This window comes from Dermochelys coriacea, chromosome 4 (assembly GCF_009764565.3).
Source record: "Dermochelys coriacea isolate rDerCor1 chromosome 4, rDerCor1.pri.v4, whole genome shotgun sequence".
NCBI lineage: Eukaryota > Metazoa > Chordata > Testudines > Dermochelyidae > Dermochelys > Dermochelys coriacea.
In genome coordinates, this window is record NC_050071.1 from 30,269,426 (window position 1) to 30,287,810 (window position 18,385).

An 18,385-nucleotide genomic window follows, 5' to 3' on the forward strand; every position below is an offset into this window, starting at 1 on the left:
AATATGCTTTGCTGCATATCCGATTAGCATCAGCCACTTGCGCTGCACATGGGTAATTACACACATAATTATTATCTGAGTCTCCAGTATATAAACCGAGCCCCTATAGATTTATCACTAATTGACCATAACAGAAGGCAGATTCCTTATCGTATTTTTGTATTTGCCCTGGATTTTGCCATCGATGGATTAGGTAGTGTACCTGAAGAGAAGGCCATGCCCAAGCATGTGTTGAAGCCGGTGATGGCCAGGATGTCATCAACACTGCCAGCAGCCATTAGCAAGGTCGGGACACCCTTTTCAACACCATACCCTCCTGCTTGCAAGATCAGCATAGAGGGGACCACAACAGCAGGAGAGACAGCACCTAGAACAAAACTAAACACACAGAATTTCATTCATCCCTTCTTAAAAATAAAATACTCAGCTGGAAAATCCCCTTTTAACTACATATCTGTGTAAACAGTCCACTTTTGTTACGTGCCCAAATGGGTGACATTAAAATAAGGGGCTTGATGGAACAAGATGAATAAACTCCCCGTCACCACAAAGAGTAGAGGACATATCAGATTCTAACGGCATAGCTACATTATAGGTGGCTCTTTAAGGGGAAATTCTGAACTCCACTATTTCTACGTCCTAACAGAATGCCTGCTACAACATTTCTTTTTGCTCCTAAAGGCCCTCTGCATTCCAGACAAAGCCCCCAGGATTCTATCACGCCATTGTTCTTTTGTTTATGTTAACGCTTCATTTTCAAGGGCCCACATCACAACCAGCATCCCTGCCAGTCTAATGCAGTGAGGCTAGATTCCCTTCCTTGCCTATGAACACCTTCCCCTCAAACCAGACATAGGGCGTGGTATAGCTTTCACGGCATTACAACACTGTGAAACACACAGGCAACTAGTACCGAACCCATGTCTTCTGCCTGGCAGCGCATGAATGATGCACTGGGCTAGCTGTAGCATTCTTTAGTTCAAGGGAAGATCCCTAGCAGCGAGATAGACAGCATCAGCTAGAATTAAGCCATTTTGAATTTTTACAGAGGAGAAAAGAGAGTAAATTACCCTAATATAAATCCCCATTGCCATGGCAAATGCATCAGAAAGTGGGCAAGAACAGCAGCTGCGCATGTCTCAGTGAGGCAGGGCCCGAAAGAAAGCCTTAAACAGACGGCCTTTAACTTCTTCAGAGCCTGAAATAGAAACATATTTATACATTAACAACATAACCCTTCAATTTCATAAAGAGGAACGCAGCTAAAGATCTGCTCTGGTTTATTACTGAAGTCCCAGTGACATGGTATCATACAGTATAGTCTATTGTAAAAGCTAGGACTTAGGGCATTTAGCGCTGTTGAGCCCATCTTTGAATTAGTCCTAGCTTTGGTCTCCTTTGGTCTGAAAATGACCACATCACTGAGGGAAAAGAATTCAAATACTGAACTTGACAGCCCAACTGTGTGTAATGATGTGCCCAAACACAATGTTTAAAAGCCCTCTTGAATATCTTGATAAAAAATAGGATGCTACATTGGAAAACCCACATTTTAGAGTGTAACAGTAGAAATGCTGCAACCTGAGATTTTCTGGGACTGACTATAAGTGAGTACTCTCAAGAAAAATCTCATGTCATGTCATGATGGACACTTCCTATACAGATCTTATCTTGACTAGGAAAAGCGTCCGAGTTTAGGTAGGCTTAGCTAACATGTGCAAGTTACGTCTGACATATGCTCTACTTCTGTTCAAGTGTAGGAACAGGACAACACCTTGTAGCTTGATTTTAGCTGGTGAAGTTGTAAACCAGGCAGGAGCCCCCCTTCTTTATTCCCCTCTTTTATTAGCACTGGAGATATCAAGTTTCGTAGTGGCTGGGGAAGGGATTATAGAAATATCATGGGATCTATTATTTATCAGGACCGATGTCAGCTCTCTTTTCACCTAGGACAGCTGGACTCTTCTTTACAGTTATATCCTCACATAAAAGAATAAAAAAATATTACTTGTAGGGTTTCACTTCACCAGAGTGTCTTATCATACAGGAGATCCTCTTCTCTTCAGTGTCCTGGATCCCTGCGTTGTTTATTTTACTTTTTTCTCCCTTTGAATGATCTCTTAGCAGGACAATAGACTTTACAGGAAAACTTACTACACAAATGGAACAATTTGCACAACTTGGCAAATCAAGATAAAGTGCATTTAACTGAGATGTCTGGATCACAAAACAGAAATAATTTTATTTTTTTATTTAGTGGGGAAAAAAAAAAAAATCACAAAATGGAATGCTCACCAATCCTATATATCCGGCTGAGAGGGTATAGATATTCTTAATCTTCACTAATATAAGAACTATATTGTATTGTATTTTAAACCACTTCTAACAGAAACAAGGCTATAAAATGCAAAAGTTATGAGATTTAATAGTTTGATACAGTATTGATTTCAAGCAAACAGCTGATCAAATATTTTGATCCTGTTAGTGGGTTGTCTGTTTGTATGTTTTTACACCAGAAACATTAGATACTGTACCTTTGGATCAAGACCAAGCCCAGCTCGGACCAAGATAACAGAAAGGGCAATATTTCTCAGCGCTGCAGACCACTTCGGATTTATCTGGACTATGTCACTGATGAATGGGGTATTTCGGATGAGAAAACCTGCAAGCAACATCCCTAAAAAGAACGCAAGCAAGCATTTCTTGAATAAGTTGTTATTATTGTATTTCAGTAGCGTCTAGAGTGAAGTCAGAATCTTTTGTGGAAACTTCAATGAGAAAATTAGGATCTGCTATGCTGGGACAGGAACACGTCTCTGAAGAGTTAGTGGCATACTTGACAGATGTTACTCTATAACCAGAAAGATTAAAATTGAAAAATTAGGGGACAGGAAGCAAAGAGGAAACTGAGGAGGAAATTAAGAGGTAAAGGTATTGAAAATGATGTGGTTTGACTGACTCATACCAAACTAGTGGTAGATAATATTGTTATTGGTGAAATGTTGGCCGATATGTCCTATATTAAATGTAAATTTGTCATCGACACTAAAAGTGAAATTTAGTCAGCGCACAAATTTAAGAAGTTCTGTCTGAGGTGATCATAGCTATGTAATTTGATGGCTCTTGCAAAAATGTTTTTTTTCTAATTTTTCTAATTTCTAAAGGGAATTAGCAGATGCACTGATCAGCAATGCCCCATTTAGGCCTTTTTTACATTACTGTTTTTACTTGCATTACCGTAGTGCCTAGAAGCCTCAACCAACAATGAGCCCCCAGTGTACCAGGTGCTGTACAAACACACAGGCCCTATTTTCACTAAAGACTTTTGTTGTGCTGTAATTCAACTGATTATTAAGTAACTCAAGTTGGCTAACATCACTAAAAATGAAAATGTAGACACTCCACAACCAGCTGGTCATGGTTCATTCCACAGCGCAACCCAGGATTAGAAGCCACATCTCCTGATTCTCAATCCAGTGCCCTATCCAGTGGATCATACTGTCGCCCTGTCAGGGTCAGTGCTGTCAATATGAGTTTTATAATCGTATCTTATGTCCTGCAATCATGTGGTGAGAAATAGGATTAATAAAAGCAAAGAAATTTAAAGTCATGCATCAGATGAAATTAAGAAGTAAGATACACAAATCAATCAGATGGGCAGCAGGAAGAAACATACTCAGACCTGATTTAAAACCCTGTTTTTCTTAAACAAGCAAACCCACTGAGCACAAAAGGTACTGGCGACAGACATCAGAATTAAGACCTGCCATCCAAGTGCAGCCCATTCCAGACTACATAGCCCACCATGAACGTAGGCAGCTTTATGTCTTTCACAGAATCTCAGGGTTGGAAGGGACCTCGGGAGGTCATCTAGTCCAGCCCCCTGCTCAAAGCAGGTCCAATCCCCAACTAAATGCTTAAGTGCTGCATTTTTTTTTTTTTTAAGGGAAGAAAGGAAGCTTCTGCTGCTCATTGCGGGTAGTTTAATTACGTTGATGGGAGAGCTCTCTCCCGTTGGCATAAGGCGGCTACACAAGAGATCTTATAGGGTTCAGCTGCATCAATACCCCCCTGCTCCTGTAAGGTTTCTAGTGTAGACATAGTCTTTGACAAGTACTCAACAGCCAGGAGCTTCCGTTGTTCAATGGGAGCTGAGCTTGTCTGAAAATCTGACCCCTTATCCATGTGCCTAAAGGGGAGTGATTGGGTGCAGATTGAGCTCCTTTGAAAATCTGGCCTAAAATATATAGTATGTGTAAAAATTAAATCACAGATTTTTAAAAAATTCTTATGAATGCAATAGTCACATAGGAGGAACTTCAGTTGTTTGCTCCCATCTTCTGTTTGAGCCACAAGGAAAATTCAACCTTTTGCAAATGCTTGTTTTGCAGTCTCCAGTTAGATGGTTTTGCTACTGGAAGTGCTTTGCAAAAAAGGTATTTTTAAACACAGGCTTATCTTAGGGCCTGAACCGGCAAACATTTAATTTTGTAGCAGAGCTTAATATTTATCTTACGTAATATAAAATCATAATAAGATTTTCTGGGGGGGTCAATACTGTGCTCATGTTGCTCACAAACTGCCTGCTGTGTGCTGACAGGCCTTGGCTACGGCTTGTATTTGACCTGGAACACGTCTACCTGATAGCTACTATTTGTTCTTCTTCCCACGCCCTCTAGGAGAAACAAAGGCAGCAGCATGATTTATTTGTGCTTCACTGTGCAATTACAGCAACCTATGGGTTGGAACACTGGCCACAGTTTCTCTGTGTTTCTTTTGCCATGTTAGGGTCACAGGATCTGCATAACTATGGGGTTCATAGCCCCTTAAGACCATCTCTATTGCGATACTCTCCTTTAATCTATGCAGGACTGGTATAAAGACCCCCTTCACAGCACAGAGAAGATCTGCAATATGCCCCCATGTAGCTGATCTGCTGGCAATTGCACCACCCAGCCTCACTGTAAAGGTTAAGTAGTAGGAAGTCACGTGCATTGGACTGAATTCCTTCTAAAAGGAATAAATCAAAGGCAAGGACGTCCATGAATGAATATAGGTCCTTGTATTTTTAATCACCATTTTTCATGTGAAAACAAAGAACATTTAATATTCCCTTCTCCCTCCTTGATTCCTAGAATTTTTCAGATTTTCCTCAAATACTAGGAACCTTAAGCATGAAGACTGTCAAAAGCATCTCATCAGGCATGTGCTATCCTGCTTATGCTTCTGTTCTTCAGCATTACCCACCTGACAAGTAGTTTTGTTCCCAAGTCATAACTTTTGAGCAAAGGAGTAGTTTACAAAAAGTAAGAAGAACTGATATGGTCAGAAACAGTAGCTCAAACTTGCTTTAAAAATAAAAAGGAGTTGACTTTGCAAAATTTTCTCTCCTTTCTCTTATCCATTTGAATCTCTTCCTACTTGTGAATCCAAATTCTTGTAAAACAAGTTCACTGTCTAAAGGCTGCCATACCTAATGATATATGCCACTTCATACAACATTGCACTTCAGTAATCCATGTGCAAATTCTAAATCATGGTCAGATCCAATGGGTTTACTTATTATTTTCATAATCTCAGTGGACCAGATTCTGACCTGCTTCTTGATGGTGCTCTTCATGTCAGGGTGGCAAGAGAGCTGACCAGGAAAACATTGATGGCACCATTTTCCAGTGGAAAATGCAGTTCTATCAAAACTGAAACACTTCATGAAATTGTGTTGATTTCACCGACATTTAGAAAAAAAAAAACAAAAACAAAAAAAATTCAGGCAAAGTGTTCCATTTCACAACATCTCATTTTTACATTTTTGGAATGAAACTTTTTAATTTTTTGTTTTGAAACCACATTTTGTTCTGAAGTTTTTATTATTCTGTATTATATTATATAAAGGAAAAAAGTCATAACGGAAAGAAAACATTTTGATCAACCCAAAAAGGAATTTTTTTGGAATTTTTCTTCCTGAAGAATTTTGAAATGTTTGGGTTTCATTATACTTTGAAACTAAGACACATTTTTAAATCATTTGTGACAGGGGATTGTTGAGTCACAAGTGGGAAAATCTGAGCCCAGATCAGCAACCATGATGACAAGCTTGAGTCAAGACAGACAAAGGGGGAAGAAACAGTCTGCTTGTGGGAGGTGGGGGGGGGGAAGAGATTCTTAAAGTACTAGACAGGTTTCAGAGTAGCAGCCGTGTTAGTCTGTATTCGCAAAAAGAAAAGAAAAGGAGTACTTGTGGCACCTTAGAGACTAACAAATTTATTAGAGCATAAGCTTTCGTGAGCTACAGCTAGCTCACGAAAGCTTATGCTCTAATAAATTTGTTAGTCTCTAAGGTGCCACAAGTACTCCTTTTCTTAAAGTACTAGAAACTTCCTTTTGAGATACATGCAAGACAGCTTAATAGTAACACTCCTTGTATTATGAATTCATTATTATCCTGTAACTTGGTGGCCTAGGGGTATGGATCTCACTTACAGTGCCAGATATCCTACATTCAAATTCCAGGGTAGCCACAGTGGCAGGAATGAAAGTTACAGAAGGGATATTAAACCTTGTGCATTAGGGCTTACAGCCAATCTTTATTAGAGATCAGGATGAGACCTGTGTGTGGGCAGATTACCCCACACCTTCCTATGAAGTATTTGGTATTGGCTATTGTCAGAAGCAGGACACTGGACTAAAGGGACATTGGGTCTGATCCTGTATTTCAATTCCTTTGTTCCTAAGCAAATCTATGCAAGAATAAAAAGAGAGAGAATATATCACATAATACTTACCGAGAAGAGGAGGTAAAGGAGGAAGTGTTGGTATTCTAATGAGCCCAAAAATTTTACCTCCAATGACAGAAAAAAAGAAGAGAAACAGAATTCCAAATATGTTCCCACCCGGAAGACACTCACTGCCTGTGATGGACCAGACCACAGCCCAGACAAGTATTACTGTTGTAACTGGAAGAAGACAGGAAAAATATATTTAATAATCTCTAAGGAATAGCTTAGTTCACTTTAGAGTTACATTTGTAAATGCTTTTTTGAGGAGAGGGAATGTATTATCTGCTTGATTTTAGAGATAAAACATTTACTTTTAATGTTAGTTTAGTTACAACAATCTTTGATGTTCTTTGAGCTGGAGCTCCGATTTTGTTGGTGCTAAAATACGACAGTAAATCATAATAGTGTATGCACCGTACTTACGGCCCTTTGTTTTCAGTTTTTATTTTATTTATTTTTTCCTGGGAATTTATCAGTATTTATTACCACCAAAAAAAAAACCCAGGTGAAAATCAGTGCAAAAATTATTAATAATTTTTCTGGGTAAATACTGGGGTTTATTTTGGTGGATGGAAAGATGGGGGGGAAGTATTCAGTAGATTAATGCTTTGAATTCCGTTCATCAATGTGGTTTGCTGCAGAACTAAAACAGAACTCAGAACACAACGCCACCTCTGAGTTTAAGAAAACAATACATCTCTAATCCCTAAATACAACTTTTCATTTGAATAAACAGTTTACTGTTGTAGACTTAGAATTATTAACCTATAAATATTTACATTTAATAATTGAGCCACACCATTTGCAGTGCATACACTCAACGACATCCTTTTCTCCTACTTTTGTTTTTTTAAAACTTTTGAATACTTCCTTGTGTTCTGAAACATATTCTGATAGAGACTTTCATTTTCTTCCCATTTTAGTATGTCAAATCTTTAAATCGTGATCTGCTAACAGCTTGAAATGTGTGTGTGGTGGGCATGAGATTCATCAGTATGTTCAGATGGGCACACACTTCGGAGCTTGTTTGCGTGCTTGTTTGTTTATTGTGTGCATCTTCTAGACTAATACGTAACCTTACTTCAACAGGCAACTTTGCCTATACACACAGACTAATGTATTATCATAATACATATATCATGCAGTGTATTGTATTTTTCTAACAAAACAAGTTATTTTTTATATATTTGAATGATACAAAAGTAGGGTGAAAATTGGAAACAACTGAATGATACTTTTTGTAAAATTTGGGAATTTTTTTTTTTGTAAAAACCAGTTTAAACTGAAAATGAAGAGGCTTCACTGTATTGCAAGGTGCTGAGTGAGCATCTGTCCCTGATACAGAGAAGCACTTAAGCATGTGCTTAAATTTAAGCAGGTGAGTAATCCTATTAACACACATCTTGCCTGTATTGTGAAGTCTTCAGCTGCTTGATGAATGCACCAGTAATCTCCTACTGTATACTCTGACATGGCTTATTGCTGTTAGAGTATAGCTCAAGTTTAATTTTGAAAGAATAAAAGAAAATTGCAGCTGGGTAGATTTATGCACTGGATTCTTCCACTATGAAAACAATCCCTAGCAAAAGAGCATGCACAGGGGGTCTCCACACAACCTAATGCAGGGCAGAGAGTTTCCCCTGATACATCAGTCAAGCAGGAGAAAATACAGATATTTCATAACCTGAAGGTATCTTGTTCTTCCAGGCTCGCAGCTCTGGTCTGCAATCAGCCGGGGAGAGCAAGCAAGGACGGACACAAACAGAAGATGGAAGAGGAGAAAAAAAAAATCCCAGAATGATCCATCCCTGCCCTCTTGCACCATCTCCACACAAGCAGTCAGGGAAGTTACTGCATTTTAGAGCTGGAGTTTCTTCTTCTTGTGACAAGGCTCAGGCAGCCAGGAGAAGGAGGCAGTGGGGTAACAAATGTACTAGCCCGAGTGGCAGAGCATAGGATAGAAGGCTCTCACATACATGAGTGCCTTCATTTGGGAAGCTCTGCAATCCTTGGCCAGCCCGGAATTTTTATCTTAGACTTCTATAAGAGGCCAACCTTTCTATTGAATGGGTCGATCTGCCCTGGGGCCAGGATTCTAGGCTTGCAAAATCTTAGGTATGTAGTGCTGGACTGAGTCCCAAGTAACAGAAGAAGGTTCTTCTGCACACTAGTGTATTCATGACCTAATTTCAACACAAGCAATTTATTTTGCCAGAAATGTAATGATTTATCATCTTCTCTACAGTTCATTTGTGGGTGAAAACATTCAAACAGGCTGAAGAGCTCACGCTTCTGATCAAAACAATTTCTAATATGAAGATAAACCAACTGATAAGACAGAAGGAGTGGGGCAGGAAAGGCACTAAAAATGCAAGTCTTTGTTCTACATAATAATTCTTCCATCAGTGCACCTAAAGATTTGCCTGACAGGTCAAAAGTAACAGTCCCTTCATGTTTCTTTACTGTTTACAGAAAAGCTGTCATCTACCACATCTAGAAAATGAAATGTTGGCGTGTCTACTCTTATGTCAAAGAATTAAACATTTTGCATAGCCTGTCCCTTACATACCATTTGTCACTGTTCGGGCAAGGAGGCCTTGAGGAGGACAAGCAAATATTTGCCTCAGTTTCCTTGGAGGCTTTGACTCTGCCAGCGGTTCCTGAAGTTGCCTTACACAGTTGTGCAATAGAGCAGTTTCTTCCGTTTGTGCATTTCCATCTGTACCTTTGCAATCCAAGACAGTTACCTCCTGAGTTAAAAAACAATAGAGCTTTCTCTGAAGCAGCATTGTGTACATTTGCAATGAGCTATCCAAGGACTACGTTTACTAGAACATTGCTAACTGGAGGTCAGGACTTCTCAATATATTTTTACATAGCGTGGAGCCCAGTTTAAGAGAGATTTGCTTGTGAGCCAGCTGCCCTTCCATTCTGCCACCTGCCAGTCCCAGTCACATTCTCATAACATCTCTGTGGCAACTACAGAAATTTACTACATGGAAAAAACAACATTAGGAGGGTAGGTCATATTTTCAAGCTGTTTTTTTAATGCAATTTTAGCAGCTGAAAACAAGTAAGAGGCAGCAGCTGCTGCCCAGTGAACTGCCTGTGGTCCACTCTTTGAGAATTACTGCAGTAATCTTAACTCCACCTGAAGGATTTGTGTGTGGGTGATGAGTCTTTGTAATATTTAAACTAATTCAACTGACACTTTAAACTGAAGTCAGGACCACTGATTTCAGGCAGCTAAATCCACAAAGGAAACACTTTATAGAATATACAGTAAATGTCAGAAAGGCCCAAATTGAGGGGGTACAAGTTCCCCTTGTAAAACTGCTTTTCTTCAGTATTTTAATGAAGCTGGAGAAAGGAGAGCTGCCCTGGGTAACCCTGTACTAGGAGAGGCCTGAATACAGATACAAATGCAATTACCTGAATTTTCTGATTCATGGGAATTGTGCCATTTCCCATATCTACAGACAGCTCTGGGTCTTCACTCTCCTCCACAATATCCTCCTTCACCATGTTGACAAACCTACAATAAAAAAAACCAACAAAGATTTTGAAGAATAAGCAGAAGCAAAATCACACCATGTATATTTGCCTGTTTCAAGACTTTAAAAAGTCATATTTCTTTCTTCCCCATACAAAAGAGAAAGCCTCATAGGCACCAGTAACTGTACATTACACATTAGAAAGTATGTAATGAAGCTTGTATCCATGAACATCTAGTTTATATCTATTTATTCTGTTAAAAAAAAAAACCTACATTAGAAGAACATTGTTGAAGTTGCAAAGTCAAGACCTCAGAAGTGGAAAGAGTCAGAACTATGTTTGTCTGTGCAACCTTAAATCATCTCCCTTGTGTGTATGATTCTGATAAGTAATTCCCCCCCCCACACACACACACAGGACCAAGAGGAGGAAGAGAATAGATTTTTCTGTGTCCTGTCTGGACTTGTAGTTCTGCCTGAATCACGAGCATATGATGCAAGGGGCTCAATGGGTCCTGCAAACATGCGCAGTGCAACTGGAGCTTTCAGAAAGTTAAAATCAAGCACCAAACAATTTTTAATAATGTGCAGATACAAGTGGTGCTTTTCCACAGCCTAACACTTGGCCAAATTTAGGTTGTATTTCACGGGGGTAGTGAAGGGAACTTCTGCCAACTGTTAAGTTCCCTACCCCAAACCATGTCAGAGCTATTTAACAAAAAAGTCCTTAAGAATGACAGAAACCCATTTGAATTAAGATCTCAAATATCTATTGATCTGTCTGGGTTTTTATACTGTCCTCATCAAATGTGGCATCTGAGCATCTTAATACAGTAGTTACCCAATTACCAACAAACCAGCCTGCAGGATTCCTTAACTGTCTGCAGCACTCATTTTATTAAGCATGCCATCTCATGCACCTCTCGGAACAGCCACCAGTCAATAGGCTGGCACAGTTAGCTTTTGTGGGGGGTGGAACATTCCATTAGAAAGTTCTCTCCTTCAAAACAAACAACAAAAAGAGGACGCTGACTCCGATAGGCGCGACGAGAATTCTCCCAGTGCTTTCAACAAAAACGGACGGTTCAAAATAATCTTGTCCGCTCTCTAAGTCTCTGCTGGTATCCTGACACCTTCCCCCCCCCCCCTCAACCCAAGAAGGAGTGGGTGGGAAGGTGTCTCTGCATCACTGATGGAATGCAGTAGATATCATCACCCCACTCCAAACTTCAGTGTCCAACAGCCAGTCTGTCGGGGTTGCTCCTTAATCACTTAGGAGGAATTCCAGTTCAGCTAGGCAGCACACTACCTCCCTTCTCAGTGGCTGAAGACACTTGCCTCAAGGGTCATTTGATCCCCTGCAATTCCAGAGAAGACGACGAGGACAAACTCAGGCAGCATAAACATGTGCTTGTTTGCACTGTGTTTTAGGGCAGGGGTCAGCAACCTTTCAGAAGTGGTGTGCCGACGTCTTCATTTATTCACTCTAATTTAAGGTTTCATGTGCCAGTACTACATTTTAACTTTTTCAGACGGTCTCTTTCTATAAGTCTATAATATATAACTAAACTATTGTTGTATGTAAAGTAAATAGGTTTTTAAAATGTTTAAGAAGCTTCATTAAAATTAAATTAAAGTGCAGAACCCCTGGACCGGTGGCCAGGACCTGGACAGCGTGAGTACCACTGAAAATCAACTCGCATGCTGCCTTTGGCACGTGTGCCATAGGTGCCTACCCCTGTTTTAGGGTAAAGGTAGGAACATGACGGAGCATGGCTCTCCATTGCACCCCATGTGAAGCCCAAGTCCTGCCAAAGGACCTTTTCCGATGAAGTGGGAGACCTCTCACGGAGCTCTGATCCCCTCTTTTACACCCCTCTCCCGGGCGAGATTCTGTGGGCTGAAGTCTCTTTCTACTTAGCCGTTAAACATGGATATAATAATTAAAAGCCCAATCCTGATCCCATTGAGTTAGTGAGAGATATGTCAGTGCATTCACTGGAAGCAAAATCAGGCTCTAATGCACATTTGCCCTATTTTCAGTTATCTAAACCAATGGGTGTTCCACACACATCTAAAGATAAGGGTTGAATCAAATTGTTTGCTAACATTGGTCTCCAGCACACTGAAATTGTACACACTCTCTGTTAACAGCTACTTTCTGCTCTTCAGCCTGTTGGGCGTGAATGGCAGTTTCTGGAAATTTATCAAATCATTTTGGCTGAATTTCTGTCTCAGTAGAAGTGCCACCTAACTCAAAACTCAGGATGGGCTGGAACGCAGTCCTTTGAGCCAAGAATTGGCCTTCCTCATTATACAGTGCTATAAATGAGTTTGTAACTCCCAGAATTATCCATCAAATCTCATTTGTACTGTTAACAAACCTGGGAAGACTGACTTGATGAACAAAGACAGATTGTTCCATTGCTTTATTAGGAAACTGGGTGTTTGTGTTGAACTAGTCAAATAGGAAACCTACTTAAAGGCAGCAAAGACATACCTGAAAATATATGCAGTTTTTATGTCTTAAAATAAAATAACATTTTGCTGCACGTTTGTTTTCTTTTTCCTTTTGTTTCCATAACTGCATTAAGCCATCTTTTTTAGTTTAGGATACCAGCTTCCTCCAGCGTCAGCATTTGTGCCACTTTCTTTGGTCTCTGTCCGTTGACCTGAGTTGTTGTGGATTCTTTGCATAATTGATGTTTCTGGTTTTATTCTTAGATATATTGGGTGAAATATTAGCCCCACTGAAGTCAATGGCAACACTTCCATTGATTTAAACGGTGCTAGGATTTAATCCACTAGTTTTAATGTTAAATTACAGACTATAAGTAATAGCATTTTGGAAATAGGTAAACTTTACCAATTCCTCCCCTTCGATAATTTCCACCATATCTCTTCAGTGACGGAATTTACTAATATTGCTATTTTCCCCTAAGGCCGCTTAAAGGCTCTGAATTCAAAGAAAAAAAGAAGACATTGGCACTATGATTAAGGCTCAGCCTGGCAAGGTGGGTTGTATGCATGGGCTCCTGGTCCAAGGCAGCCCTGTGTACTTTGCAGAAGCAGGAACTTACGTTACTATTGGACAACATGTAGGTGCCCTAACTAACGTTAACTGATGACCCCGGGACAGTTTCCAGCAGACAGGAGTCTGCCTCCCGATGACTCTGTTACAACATGCCATGCTGACAGTGGTCTCAGGGGAGAAGCCAAGAATTGATGGGACAAGGAGACTGAATTACTACTTAGAGGTGCAAAAAGAAAAGGAGTACTTGTGGCACCTTAGAGACTACAAATTTATTTGAGCATAAGCTTTCGTGAGCTACAGCTCAATTCATTGGATGCATTTGGTGGAAAACTACTACTACTTAGTATTTTACCATGCATTCCACTGGCCTTTCATAATCAAGGAAGTTTCATGGCAGTGGGTTCAAGCACTAGAAAACCTAATTTGGCATAACACATCCATTTTTTACCCTTGACAATATCTCCATGATCAGTGGCAGAATCAATTAATTCAACCTTTAGTCCTTGTACAACTAGCTCACTGCGTTCAGTAATTGTTTCCACCAAATGCATCCGATGAAGTGAGCTGTAGCTCACGAAAGCTTATGCTCTAATAAATTTGTTAGTCTCTAAGGTGCCACAAGTCCTCCTTTTCTTTTTGCAAATACAGACTAACACGGCGGCTACTCTGAACCTGGCATTACTTAGAGGTGATCCCTCCAAACTGGAACGGAGGCGCAATGGGCAGAGGGCCTCAGGCTCTCAATCCAGTATTAAATGAAGTACAAGCCATTCTTAGTAGGGAGGCACACTTTCAAAACCAAACTAGGCTTTCTCTCTGTATCATAGAAGGTCAGGGGTGGACGGGACCTCAGGAGGTCATCTAGTCCAACCCCCTGCTTAAAGCAGGACCAATCCCCAATTTTTGCCCCAGATCCCTAAATGGCCCCTCAAGGATTGAACTCACAACCCTGAGTTTAGCAGGCCAATGCTCAAACCATTGAGCTATCCCTCCCCCCCCCCCCCCGAGCTATCCCCCCCCCCATTCTTCAGTTCAGTCTCGGGCAAGCGGAATGAATGAGCCATTGCCAGAAAAAAAAATCACAGAAGCGGGATCCATGCACACGCCGTCTGGTCTTGACGGCAACACCTCTCGGATCCAGTCCCCCGCTAGAATACACGGTCTCCTCCGGTGAGGGTTGGAGGACCCCAGCACTTCATCCGGGAAGAGAGGGCGGGGTGGTTGCCGCGGGCAGCCGGGGCGTGTTTTACCAGCTTCTGCTGCCCACTGCCGCTGCCAACCCAGAGAAAGGAGCAGGGAACTACAGCCATGAGCCAGCCTCGCTCAGGGCCGGGAATAAAAACCCGCCAAGGCCCGGAGAAGGCAGCCAGGCAAAGGGCCCCATCCGCTCAGCCCTAGGGGCGCCCCCAGCCAGCTGCAAAACACCTACCTGGGACCCCGCAGCAGGGTCCTGCCGCCCAGCAGGATCCGGGGCAGCCCACGCGGCAGGACTAGCGAGGGGGGCCGGGCACGCGACCGGTCCTCACCGGCCGCGGCGACCAGCCAGCGGGCCAAGGGCGGGGGGGTGGCGACGAGGGAGGCGGAGACCCCCCCACGGCGGCAGGGAGGCCGGGCCGGTGGGATAACGGGCCCGGCCCAGCCCCGCCCGTAAGAGGCGGAGACAAAGCGGGCGGAGGGGTGAGGCCGGCGGAGAGCCGCGAGGTGAGGCTGGAGCGGCGGAGCCCCCCCCCCATTCCCTCGGGACCACGCCGCTGGGCGGGAGCCGGAGGGCTTTCTCTCAGCCGCGTACCAGGTTAGCGGGTTCTCCCCTCCCACCCCGCAGCCCTGTGTCTGCTGGAAGGAGAGTCAGGCCGAGGGGAGAGGATGCACGGGAGATGCACCATGTAACCCACAGGCGTGCGGTACAGCCTCTGGGGGGCAAGTCCAAAGAAAGGGAACAGAAGCGGGGGGGGGGAGATGGCGTTTTAATTGAAACCCTGCGGGGCGTCAGTGTGAATGGACCAGACTGAGATAACGGCACGGGGTGGTGGGCTTCCTCGCAAAGGATCTCAAACCACTTTACAGAGACTGTAAAAGCGGCCCAGAGTCCGGGGGCCCCTGATAGACTCACAGAGGGATGGGAGCATGAGCTTTCCTGGGTGAATGGATAAGGCAATCCGACAAAGTGGGTTATTCACCCGCGGAAGCTCACGCTCCCATCCCTCTGTGAGTCTATCAGGGGCCCCAGGCCTCTGGGCCGCTTTTACTGATCCAGACTAGCACGGCCACCCCTCTGATACTTTCTAGAGACTGGCTAACAGATCGTCCCGTCCACTCGGTGTGAAGGAACGAGACGCAGGCGGTCTGTGAAAGAAAAGGAGGGCTTGTGGCACCTTAGCGCCTAACAAATGTATTTGAGCAGAAGCTGTCGTGAGCTACAGCTCACTTCATGGGAGGCATTCCAAGTTCTGTGACTTTCTCAAAATCACACAGCAAATTAGGTGTCAAGGAGCTGGGAATCTCAGCTAGATTTTTAAAAAGAAAATAGGATCCAACAGTGCTGTTAGTCACCCTAATGGAAAATAATAAGGCAGGTCACACATTTTCTGGTCACTCTGACTTTTGCTTAAATCAAGCTTTCCATGGAAAGCGGCTGTTGAACACTGAACATCCGACTAGTCAATTTGGGGTCCAAACTTCTGGGTTTTCTGTTCTGATGAAAAGTCAAAATTTTCATGGGGGAAACATTTCTGCATAGCTCCATAAAAAATAAAACATAGCTCAGCTTTAAGTGATAATTTTTGAACAGGCATGCTCCCATGTAAGCCTATTAGAAAATTCCAGATTTCATAATACATTTCAATAGTGGTGGTGAATATCTTATCTGTGAAAGATACTTCTAGCAAAGACAAGGGACTGGACGTGGACTATCTGGATACAATTCAAGCTCTGCTACCAGGTTCTCATGTGACCACTCTCTCTACCTCATTCCATCATTGGTTAAATGGGATACTACTACTTCTCTCCACACAGGCGTGCTTCCAGGATAAATTCATTAATATGCAGCTGGTTTCAGCTCCTACAACACCAGGTGGCCTAAGGACATTGACTGAAAACTCCAAGCGTTCAATAACCTCTGAATTTGTCAACAGAAAAAAAAAAAAAACCCCACACATACACATACTTACTTTTTTTATTTTCAGATTGGGGCAACATGAGCTTCCACAATGCTGAGCTAAAACAGGAAGCTCTCTCCTCTTCTCACACAATTGCCATGACCGCTATCACAGCACAAGGACTTTGGCCTTGATGATAAATTCATAAAAGGTGGAAATACTATTTTGCCATACTGAATTTGCAACATTTGGGTTCAGATCAGTGAAGTCTAACCCAGCCACTTTGGTCTAGGTTGTTTTTTTGCCCTAATTTTACCCAGTCCCCCTTAAGAGGTCTTTTTAATTGGACATTGAAGGAAGATCTGTCAAAACCCCACTTCATCTGTACGCTATATCCACACAAGCCAATGGGGTTGTTTTGTGTCAAATATTTCAAATATCTGCTGTGCAGACGATCAACATGATTATAGAAAGTACTAACCCTCCTCTCCCCACCCTACTGACTAAGCATTACCTATTTTCCCAATTAGATCAAAGAGTATATTACCGCCAGTACTTCCCTTTGGCAGCCATTCCTATCTTAATGCAGGTATGACTCCGTGCGTATAAATCCCTTCCCACAATATCCCAGTCAAAATACCCATTTTTTAAGACAGTGATCTTTACACCTGCAGCCGGCACCGTGCAGGGAACTATCTGAGTCTTAATGACTACGGAATCTAACCGTAAAATTTAAGGGGAAAAATATCAAGTGAATTTAGTGCTTATAAGAGATGCCACTTCAACATACTGAATTCCTCTGACTTTAATTGGACTGCACATTGCTCAAGCACCTTCAAAAGGTGCATGAGTAAGATTAAAAGGAGATTTAGGCAATCATCACATACACATACCAACACCCTCCCATACGTTCGCCCCCGATAGATTTGTATCTATGAATAACCATGCTTTCTGGAGATTCCTTTTCAAAAATTGCAGCAGCAATTTTTCTTAATAATTATAAAGCAATTATTTCTTAAGAAGCCACATTTATAGGCATTCATAGCTGTAATAGTGTAGTGGCATGGTAGATTTTTTTTTTTTTTACTTAGATTGTAAGCTCTTGGGGCGGAGAGTATCTTTTTGTTCTGTTTGTACAGCACCTAGCACAATGGGGTCCTGGTCCATAACTAGTGCTCCCACGGGCTCCCCCCATGCAATCATAATAAATAATAACAGCTACAATGGAATGGAATGAGTGTCATTTTTGCAATGTGACTGAACTGGCTGTTTTTAGTAGTAGTTTTACCATGCATTCCACTGGCCTTTCATAATCAAGGAAGTTTCATGCCAGTAGGTTCAAGCACTAGAAAACCTAATTTTGGCATAACACATCCATTTTTTACCCTTGACAATATCTCCATGATCAGTGGCAGAATCAATTAATTCAACCCTTAGTTCTTGTACAACTAACTCACTGTGTTCAGTAAATTGTAAAAGCAAATTTACCGCACTGAGTTTCTTGTTGTTTTTCTTCCTAAAGATATTAACCAAAGTTCTGCTATTGCATAGTAATATGGTTGTTTTGTTGAGGGACAGCAGGGGATAGGATACAGGGAAGGTATAGAATGCTTTACCGTGAGTAGTAACGCAGCCAAGCCTGTTTTTTGGAAACTAAGCCATGTCAGTAATGAAACAGTTCTTCTCTTTGCTGCTAACATCAACTAGCTCACTTGGGTTCCAGTAACCATATTTAATGTATTAGTGGAGAAAATGTTTTACTGATGTAAAATAATATCATGAGTCTTTATACTAATACACCACAGATCCTTGTCTTTTAACACTGCTTCAGGTTCATTCATCATTTCCGCTACATGTAAAGTTTGTCCACAGCCTTTAAGGTATTTGGAATACATTTACTTTTCCTCTCTAATGTATCAGGAACTATGAGCTGCTTCTAGCCGCTCTTAGGGTTGTACAACATGTTATTAATGATGGTGAACAGGA

At 41.8% G+C, this 18,385-nt stretch overlaps 1 protein-coding gene across 1 annotated transcript in view; it reads right to left on the bottom strand.

Annotated features, from left to right (window-relative positions):
• The window catches only part of SLC9B2 (solute carrier family 9 member B2), a 28,801-nt gene extending 13,772 nt beyond the window's left edge, over window positions 1–15,029 (bottom strand). The window contains exons 1-7 of the mRNA XM_043513209.1: window positions 14,734–15,029; window positions 10,209–10,311; window positions 9,346–9,526; window positions 6,783–6,953; window positions 2,535–2,677; window positions 1,071–1,198; window positions 203–378 (exon numbers count right to left, since the gene is read on the bottom strand). Coding sequence (XP_043369144.1) covers window positions 203–378; window positions 1,071–1,198; window positions 2,535–2,677; window positions 6,783–6,953; window positions 9,346–9,526; window positions 10,209–10,301 — 892 coding nt within the window. The 5' untranslated portion in view covers window positions 10,302–10,311; window positions 14,734–15,029. The remainder of the gene's footprint in view (window positions 1–202; window positions 379–1,070; window positions 1,199–2,534; window positions 2,678–6,782; window positions 6,954–9,345; window positions 9,527–10,208; window positions 10,312–14,733) is intronic.
• Window positions 15,030–18,385: the final 3,356 nt, after the last annotated feature.